General features: G+C 33.2%; 1 protein-coding gene across 6 annotated transcripts in view; it reads left to right on the plus strand.

The window, feature by feature from the left end:
* The window catches only part of LOC106879981 (uncharacterized), a 263,310-nt gene that overhangs the window by 116,608 nt on the left and 135,904 nt on the right, over positions 1-10,798 (plus strand). The window contains exon 1 of one of the 6 annotated variants that reach the window (XM_052968291.1): positions 7,472-7,634. The exons of the other annotated variants lie outside the window; for them this stretch is intronic. Coding sequence (XP_052824251.1) covers positions 7,623-7,634 — 12 coding nt within the window. The 5' untranslated portion in view covers positions 7,472-7,622. Of the gene's footprint in view, positions 1-7,471; positions 7,635-10,798 lie in introns of those variants that run through there. 6 annotated transcript variants of the gene reach the window in all.

Raw genomic sequence — 10,798 nt, forward strand, 5'->3', positions numbered from 1 at the left:
TATATATATACTAACGCTAACACCCTATCTTTAAGATAGCGTATATATATATATATATATATATATATATACTTACAGAGAAAGAGAACATTGTCAATTAAAAACCTACTAACTGAACACAAATCAAAGTATTTTCATAAACATCTGTAGTCAATTTTTATAATGAATTTTCCTGTTGTTTGATTAACTGAACTACCTACTCTCATGATTTGGAAGGGAATTTCATAACCACTTGGTTATACCTTTTTCCATATACATACCACAAACATGCATGCACACATACATGCATGCACACATACATGCATGCACACACATGCATGCACACACAGGCATGCACACACACAGACACGCAAATACACACACACATGTACACAAACATATACACATTGACTTTATTTTGATACTATAATCCTCATGATGAAATTTTATAAAAGATGCTATAAATTTCTCATTTTTTTGTCATTGTTTCATATCTTGGAAATGTAGCTGACAGTTACGAAATAGTTAATTTCTTTATTCTATTTTCTCCCCTCAAACTTTAACTTTTAGACACATTATGAATTCCATATATGATGTACAGGATGTTAGTAAATGTAGATTATTCGAAAGCCCTTCCTTTATTTTAAGTCATTATGGCAACTATTACTAGAATTCTATTTTCTAAACTGTTTAAATAAACATGAAATAATAGAAAATTGTTTGAGGTTATAAGTAGAGTGATGTATGTTGTTGGAATTTCCACAGTAACTTTGACTTTAGTAGATAAATTGAAACCACGATAAATTATTTGGTTATGTGTTTTTATAAGCTTCAACAACAATGAATTTGAAATTATATACGAGGTCTGATCAATAAGTATCCGGACTGTTGTCATAATAACGAAACCAAAGTATGCTTGGCAAAAAGCTGCTTGGCAAAAATTGACCTTGTGCTCTGCTGTGAATGCACACCAAGTTTTAACGCTCAAGCTCACATCTACTGTTTACAGCAGTGTTTTTAAGGAAGGTGTGTAACGTGATCATTGCATTAACCATGACAGAGAAAGCTGTCATGACTATACCTGCTCAGAGGCCAATGCAAAGTTGCAGAAAGTGTATGGAGAGGAGTGTATAAGCCGCACACAAGTGTACAAGTGGTTCAGACGTTTCCAAGGTGGCCAAAAAGGTGTCAATATTGACGAACATTCTGGGAGACCCGCAACCAATAGAACTGAAAAAAAGATTGCAGATGTGCTTACAGTAGTGAGGGGAAATCATCAAATCACTATCTGAGAGTTATCAGAGGATGCACAGATTAGTTACTGTTCAGTTCCATCCATTATCACTGAAGATTTGGAGTAAGACACGTGTTTGCCAAGTTTGTATCAAAACTGCTTTCAGCTAACCATAATGAGACTCAGGTTTCAGTTGCACAAGATCTCCTTGATTGTGTCAAGAATTATGAAAATTTTTTGAAAACTTTGCATAGGCCTCTGAGCAGGTATCGCCAAGCTTTTGGCCAAATTTAATGCAGATTCACTGCTCAACTTTCTGTCATGTTCAGTGTGATGATCACAAGCTACACACATTCCTCCCAAGCACTGCTATAAACAACAGAAGTGAGCTAGACTGTTAAAAGTTAGTGTACTTGCACATCAGAATTCAAGGTCAATCTGTTCCAAGTGGCTTCACTCTGTGTGCTTTAGCTTCATTACCATGGCAACAGTCTAGATACTTATTGATCAGACCATGTACAAAAGATAATTTGCTAGTTGCTGGAATAACCTCAAGTTTCACTACTAAGAATTTCCTCAACATCCTAAATCAGGCATATAGGTGAGCTATTTAAGTTATTTATTTATATTCATTTATCTATGGACAAATCAATTTACTTTCACAATTACTAAGCATTCAGTGTTGGAGTGATTGATATATTTGTTTGTTGCCTTGGTTTGGTAACCCTATTCAACCCTAACCCCCTATAACATGCTGTCATTAATTGAAGCATTAGCATTAGTAAGGGTATCTAACTTTGAAAACAATTGCTCTAACAATTCTTCCAGATTGGTCCATCTAAAACCAAATAAACTAAATTTGAAGACACATTAGATAAGATATTTAAGGAAAAAACAAAACAAAAATTTTAAAAAATCAATTCTTAAGTATTGGGTCATCCCATAAATAATGCAGTTTTTTCAGTTGCATCAACTAAAAGTCAGAGAGGTACAGGATAAACAGCCTGCATCAACTTACAAGTAGTAATTTTGCCTTGTGCTTATTCTTGGTGCAAGTTTTGAAGAGTGCAGTTTGATTTTAACAGTTATTTCTTCAAAGCTATAAATGGAAGTGATGAAGGAGCATATTTGGCATATTTTGCTTTATAAATTCAATAAAGGCAACAACGCAATGGAAAGTGTGAGGAATGCAGTTTATGGGATCAGACAATTAGCGTAAACCAGTGTCAACAGTGGTTCCAGAAAACTGGGGATGAAAACTAAAGGCTAGAAGATGCGCCTCATCCTGGAAGATCTGTAGAGCGCAACGAGGATGTCCAACAAACTCTGGTGGAACAAAATCTCATTGTAACTGTTGAGGAACTAGCAGAGAAGCTTGGATTTAGTCATTCAACCATTCATTGACATCTGTGTGCCATCAGAAAAGTTAGCAAATTGGGTCGATGGGTTCCTCACAAACTTTCCGAGTCTAATCGCATGCAGAGAGTGAATGTTTGCTCTTCTTTGCTGTCATTTTTGGGACCAAATAGTGACTGGTGACAAGAAATGGGTTCCCTGTAAAAATGTCAAGCGCTGAAGACAGTAAGTAGGGAAAGGAGAAACAGTGGCACCCCAGGCTAAAGAAGGTCTTCACCCGTGTAATTTGTTGTTATCTGTTTGGTGGGTTTAGCCCACTTTGAGCTTTTAAACCCAAACCAAACGATAACAAAAGAGATCTACTGCAAGCAGCCTGAGTGGCTTAAGTCAGTGCTAGAAGAAAAATGGCCATCTCTAGTTTCAAGATGAAAGGTGTTCTTCCATCAGGATAATGCTCAGCTACATACAGTGAGGATGACATTCCAAAAGCTGGAGAAGTTTGAATGGGAAACGATGCCCTACCCACCATATTTTCCAGACATTGCCTCATCTGGTTATTATTTATTCCGCAATCTTCAAAATCATTTGGATGGAAAAAATATGAACACTGTAGACGAGGTCAGAACTGTATTGGAGGAGTATTTTTCATCACAGACAAGTGAATTTTGGAAGAGGGGCCTTGCAAGTCTGCTAGATAGATGGAAGAGCATTTTAGAAAATGAAGGAGAGTATGTTTTAGATTAAAAAGGGACTTTGTTTATCTAAATTTTGAAAAATAAAAGTATAAAAAAAGGACACATTATTTATGGGATGATCTAATATATATCTCCATTCATTAAGCTTTGTTTATAATATAAACAGTCAGTACATTTGGATCTGAATGTGTATGATGCCTTGTAATATCAGAATGTTTCAATATAAGCATGTGAAGTAAGATAAGCAAACTGAAGGACAATCTTACATATTGCATTCTCCCTGCCAGCTGCTTTCCAAAGCACAAAACCCAGTACATATCTTGAAGGAAAGCACTGTTTTACAAAAGAAATGATATTTTAATTTCCAATGGAAAGAAGTATTTAAACAAAACTATAATTTACACCTCATACATATGCACACTTTTAAATTTTGTGCTTGTTATTTGTTATATAAGCACAGATGTACCAAAAGAAAAATACTTCAAAAATAAGAATGGTAAATTAGATACAATCAAATCTGTGTAGTAAGAAGCTTGCTTCCCAGCCATATGGTTCTCAGTTCAGTCCCACTTTGTGGCATTGGGCAGATGTCATCTACTATAGCCTTGAGCTGACCAAAGCCTTGTAAGTAGATTTCATAGATGGAAACTGAAAGAAGCCTATTGTGGATAACATCAGGATGCATACAAGACAGAGTATAAGTGATCTGGGAAAAAAATTGGGTACATGAGGCATGAGATGTAGTGTTCAATAGAGAAGATTGCACTGGTACAGTCATGCAAAGCATATGGATGAGGACAACTGCATCAAAAAGTTCCAATCACTAATTGTGGAGTGAATGTATGGAAGATGTGGGATGAAGTGGAGAGAAAGGATCTTCAGATGTTGGGCCTCACAGAGGAGATGACAAGGGACTGAGACCTCTGGTGGTTAGCTGTGCTTGAGAAAATATGTCAAGCTAAGTGAAATTGTGGCCGTCCTTGCCTACAGGCATGCTCCCTTTATCCCTCTTCAGCTGGGTAATTCTAATCTTGTGGTCTCATGGGTGTTGGTGCCATGTAAAAAGCACCCGTACTGGTACCACATAAAAACACCCATGCCAGTGCTGTGTAAAAGCACCCAATACACTCTGTAATGTGGATGGCATTAGGAATGGCACTCAGCTGTAAAAATCATGCTAAAACTGACATGGAGCCTAGGTAGCTCTTCAGCTGACCAGCTCCCACTAAACTATCCAGCCCAAAACAGCATGGAAAACGAACATATTATGATGATGACGTTGATTGAAACAAGCAAAAGATAAAACAGGAGATACTTACATAACACTAATGATGATTGCTAACAGAGGTACAATGTCGATTTAATTAGCATACCTAGTTATAGAAGGAAAAGTATAGAGGAGATAAAAATCAGGCCAGTTATGAAAAATAGGTTAGAATATAAAATGTTCAACCAGAAAATAATCTGCCTTCTGGTTATAACATGGCAAGCATAAGTTTTAAGCTATCTATGTAGGTATTGTATGCATGCATGTATGTATGCACACATGCATGTTCACATATATACATGATAAGCATGCAGATATATATATATGCACTTGTTGCCTGCTAAGTAAATTGTTACAAAGAAGTAAATTGTAAGACTGGTGTTTCTATTTTCCTGTGAGCATAACCATCAAATTTCTTTAAGAAAAATGACAAGGTGGTTATTGAGAACATAAACAGTATCATAGAGAGAATGTAATCTTGTAATATATATCAGTGACAAGAGGGCCACTTCCTGTATTTAATTTCGGAATTGTGACCCACAAGTTGAAGGGATTAGCAAGTTGGAGAGATTCTAGCATCTATTAGTTGAGAACAGAATTGACTATGACCAAGTTCCTCCTATGCTACCACACATTTGACATCATAAATTTGTTAATCAAGAGCTGTTCAACACATCCCCAAACTTATTTTTCTCAGCTGCTTGTTCAGCTGTGATGGTATTATAACTACCAGAATGTCTTTACAGAATAAGCTCAAACAGGCTGCATAGATTTTATACATGAAATTCTGGCATGTAACTGGCTGATAGTTTCACTATGCGAGTGTCATCATTATGAGACATCAGTTTTGTTTTTGTCAGCATCAACCAGGTTAGTTTGCTTATATCTCCTCTAAGAGCTTAGAAATAAATGTTATTTTGAGCTAGTCTCTGACGCTTTCCTACCCTGAAGTTTTTGAATAGCAATCTCTCTAGTCTCATTTCTTATGCTGTATACCTTTGGTTTCAGGTTTCTTCTAATCACTCTATGGTTTGATTAGACTCCTTTACCTGACTAAAATTTTTTTCCAGAATGACTCAGTTTTGTCACAAAAAGGAAACTCAGTGACATTTATTCATTGTACCCTGATATCTTTGTAAACTGCTGATTGGTTTTGATTAAATTCTTCTTCTTCTTCTTCTTCTTCTTCTTCTTCTTCTTCTTCTTCTTCTTCACCACCATCATCATCATCAGTGTCATCATCGTCATCATCATCCTTTAATGTCTCTTCTCCATGCTGGCATGGGTTGGGCAGTTTGACCAGAGACAGCAAGCAGGAGAGTTGCACCAGATTTCAGTCTGATTTGGCTAGTTTCTATGGTTGGATGCTCTTCCTCACACCAACCCTTTTACATGGTATACTAGGTGCTTTTAATGTGACACCAGCATGTGTGCTGTTTATGTGGCACCAGCACAGGACTCTTGCAGTCCAATCCTCTTCTTCGGTGAGAGTGACATTAAGACTTCTGTTATGGAGGATGGATCTTCTTGAATACAGTAAAGTGCCAGATATTTCATTCCTTTGTCATCTCCTCCACAAGGGTCACTGTTCTGAATACTTCATGCTATGTCTTCCATGAGTTTCAACCATTTTAAGTGATTAGGGCTTCTTTATGATTGTTAATTATCTTTTTTCTTCTGACGTCAGAGTTTTTCACTGACAGATTTTAGTTCCAATTTACATGTTTTCTCTTTTAATCATCTCCAAGAATTGTTTCTATTTTATTTTTCCTTCCATGTTTGATTTAAGTGTGGTTATTTGTTTGCGTATGATACACAATGCCCCATAACTTATATTCTCCACAAACCCTTTTCCTCTCTTCCTAATCCTCAATGGTATTTTTCTATTGTCTTTTTTTTTTCTTTAATTTTCAGTATATATAAGATGCTTCATTGCAGTTGTTGAGTTTACAGATATTCTCCCTTGATTTCTTTAAGCACCATTAGAACTAGTTCTTTTTTTTTTTTTTTCATGTTAGGTAGATGCGATCTTTTCTGCAGTTGGTGTTTTAAAAATGAAGTAATCTTCTCTTGAAAGATTTCACAGAGACAACAATTCAAGAGTTTATACTCCTCACTCTTCTAGTTCAGTATGTTTTTTATCATTACTATTATTAGGTTTTCTGACAGCATATTTAGGACAGCCAGTTTGGGTAAATGATAGTATATTGATAGTAGAGTGGTCAGCCTGATTGTTAGGGAGCATAGTAGTAGTACAGGCTTGGTTTGTTTATGAATGCATGCCTGATAAAGGAGATAATCTACTTAGTGTTTTTGTACAGTATTTACATTTTGAGGAAAAAGATAATACTAATGTTAATTCTAATACTAATGATTTTTCAGTAAAAAATTATTGTAATCAAATGCTTGTTTGCACTCAACATATGTTCCTTGTTTGCATAATTATTCTATTTAAAATAATTTAGTTCTAAATGAAGTTCATTGCAGTATTATTTTGTTGTCAAAGAGGATCTTCTTTTGTCATTTTAAGCAGGTCATTATTAAGTTTATAACTCCCAGGAAAATGCAATTTATAGTTGATTCTTTCTGTAACTACAACTAAAAAGGTTTTGCTTACATCTCTCAATATTTTGCTTCAACTCTTCTCTGGTTAGTTTAATTTTGTCATTTCTATCCATATTATTTGTAATAGATTTCTCTATAGTAAATTAATCTCACTATGATTTTGAATTAGATATTTTGTCATTGTCTATAATCAGGATAATAATGAGTCATTTAACAAGGCTGGTAATTGTGGCATTAATGCTGGAGAGGGTATTCATTATACATTCAGTGAGTACTCTCCCAAACCAAATATGACAGCTCTCATCAAGGATCTTTTGTGTGTGTGTGTGTGTGTGTGCGTGCGCGCGCGCGCGGGTGTGTGAGCGCATGCGTGCATGCATGTATTTATGTGTGGGTGTGCATGCACATGTATTTATATTTATGTAGATATGTATGCATTTATATATGTATCAACATCTAAATTTGGTTAAATAGCACTTTTCATTTTAACAGTGGCAGTGAGTTGAACACTTACCAAAACATCTAGATGTGTCACAAGGTAAAACATGGTCAATATTTCTTATTTTCTTTATATGATTTTTTTTTTTTTTCATATATACACACAATATACATAATAGCTATCTATCAATCTCTATCTATCTATCTGTCTGTCTGTCTGTCTATGTACATACGTACATATGTATGTATGTATGCATGTATGTACATGTGCATACATATATATTCATATAGCACACACAAATATATGCTAGTGTGAAAATGCTATCTTTAAGATAACATTTTACATTGATTTTATAACAATTGTATCATATATTCCTATATTGCATATGCATGAATATAAATATGGCATGCTGGTGGAAACAGTATTAAAATAAGGGTGGTGTGTATAGAGTATCTGAAGAATGGCTGTTTCACCTCTTTAGGTATGGTTTAAGGGAGATTTGCTCGCTATTGAAATGAATGCTATGTACATTATTAAAGTATGCTGAATTATTATTGAATATATTTTTGTGTATATTGTTACTGCAACTATTACATGTTATGCATAGGTTTTCTTAGATTATTGTATAATCCTAGGTTATTCCAAACATTTTAGTGAGTCCATCACATACAATTATTTCACTGGAAATGCTCTGAAGGTCTGGTATCTTCATAATGGTTGTGATGGATCTGATTTTTTTGTTCTTTGTGTTACTGGACATATATTTATTTACTATTTGAAAGTATTAACAAACATAGATGCAGTAATACTAATTTTGAAAAAAAATAAAACTATTAAAATTGATATTATAAAAAAGTTAATGAATTTAAAGTAAAAGAAATATATGTAATAGGTTAATGAAAAAGGCTAAAGTGAAAACGAAAAATGTTGAAGCTGAATACCTTATGTTAGTAATTTCATTGATAATGTTAATTTAGGTAATGTAGTTAGAAATAATAAAACAAAAACTTTAAACATATAAATATCAAGATTTGTTATAAGCTTGTAAGAAAATATATAATACCTTATCCTATAAAAACCAGTCATGAAAGTTTGAAAGAAATATACTTAGAAGATTGTAAATGTGATTATTTGGAATTTTGTTATAAAGAAATGGAACGTGTTTATACAGGAAATTTAGATATTATTAAAAATAAGGAACTAAGGGAGATTATGAATAAAGGAACAAAATACAGAGAACAAGGTAAAATTAGTAAATATAATTTAAAGAAAGTTATATTTGAAAGTTATATTTAAAGTCATTTATGAATTCTTAGTGAAATTAAGTCACAAATATAAGGTCAAATTGGAGTAGTTCAATAGCTGCGTTAGCAAATTAACTTATATGGTAGTTAAACATTTAAAGAAATTTGACAAGTAGATAGGAAAAGATTCAGTTTTGAATAAACCACTAGTTAAAGAATACATAAATGAATTACATAAAAAATAAGTAATAGTACCAGTAGATAAAGCAACAGGGAATTTTGTAGTAATTTGTAAAAAATATTAGATGATGGTTGTAGGTAAAGAGTTAGGAGTGGATAAGGAATTTAAGTTTATAGGTAATAACACATTACAAAGTTATACCAGAAAAAGTTAAGGAGTTAGTTAACAGACTTATACCCACAGTAGAAAGACTGAGTGGTTTAGAAATGGAAGAAAAGGATAAGATATCACTAAACATTTTGGATTCCTAAACTACATACATAAAGTTCCTTTTAAAAGTAGATTCATAGTAGGAGCTAGTAACTGTACAAATAAACAGCTATCTATATTGGTTAATGATGCTTTAAAAGTTGTTAGAACATATTTAAAAAAATATTCCGATAAAATTTATAACAGTTCAGGGATTAGTTTTGGAATATTAGATCAACCAAGGAATTTCTGGAAAGATTGATCAAATGTAAGAAAGTTAAGAGTATGTGTGTGTATGATTTTTCGACACTGTATACTTAAATCTTAAATGTGCAGAAGATGGTATTTTTTAGAAAATTAAATATTTTTAATAAAGAATATAAATGTATATCTTTAAAGAATGGTAAAGGTGTTTTGTCTAATTGTTGTTATAAGGGATATACTAATATATGTAAAAGAAAGATGTAAAGAAATGATTAGTTTTATTATTAATAATTCATTTGTTATGCTTGCGGGTAAGGTGTTTGAGCAAATTAGGGGAAATCCAGTGGGTGGCCATTGTAACCCTCTGTTGGCAGACCTTTATCTTTCTTCATGTTCCTTTTCCTTAAAGACCTATGTGCAAGGAAAAACATTGGTAATGAAACATCTTAATGGATGCAGCAGATACATAGATGATATATTTATACCTAATAATGGTTTCTTTGAATTTTTACTCAGAAGAATAAACCCTAATGAGCTTATAGCCACCAGAAATGATAACAAAGCAAGGAATATGTTATTCATAGTTAAGATAATCTTTTAAGTTCTAGAAGTGATAAACCATGTAGTTTGAAAAAACATGTAAGTGTTAATACAGTGTAGTTTTATAATATTTTAAACAGTTTTAATTTAGCTTTAATCATAGCAAAGTTTTATAATAATAGTTAATTACAAGTATACTTTTATTAGGGATCTTTTCCCTTTAACCGGCACATTTAAAAAATAATTTTTTGTAACTAACCACTTACGTATACTGGTAGAATGTGTTATTTAAAACATCATTTACTCTTGGCATTTTAAAGAAAATTGTTTATTTTCGAAGTTTTTTCGTGTTAAATTTGTCGTATTTCGGTAATTTCAACCAATCAATGACGTCTTTTGAGGTGAAAACAATTACTGCTGTTGTTGGGATTATTATTTGTATAGACTTAAAGATGAGTATATAATTTAATTATTGTAGGTTTACTATGAATACTGATACAGATGTACATAGATTTATATGTTTCTTGTTGTAGTTTAATTTTAAAGTTAGGGTTTAATCCTGCCTATATTTTATTGAATACTGTTGTACACTGGGTAAATGTGTTTGAAAGTTGTGCATTTTGTTTTTTTGGTATGTTTGTTCCCAAACAGCACTTTTTTTAGTTTTGTTAACACCGCTGGATTGAATGGTACTGCCCAGGTGTCAAAACCATAATGATATCCGTGGGGTAGCTGATGATGGAGGTATGTTGGATTGTTGGTATGGGTGTTTTTGTATATGTGGAATAGCATTATAACACATCCTTTTGATATATATGTGTGTTTGTGCATGTGTGTGTGTATGT

This window comes from Octopus bimaculoides, chromosome 5 (assembly GCF_001194135.2).
Source record: "Octopus bimaculoides isolate UCB-OBI-ISO-001 chromosome 5, ASM119413v2, whole genome shotgun sequence".
In the NCBI taxonomy this organism is placed as follows: domain Eukaryota; kingdom Metazoa; phylum Mollusca; class Cephalopoda; order Octopoda; family Octopodidae; genus Octopus; species Octopus bimaculoides.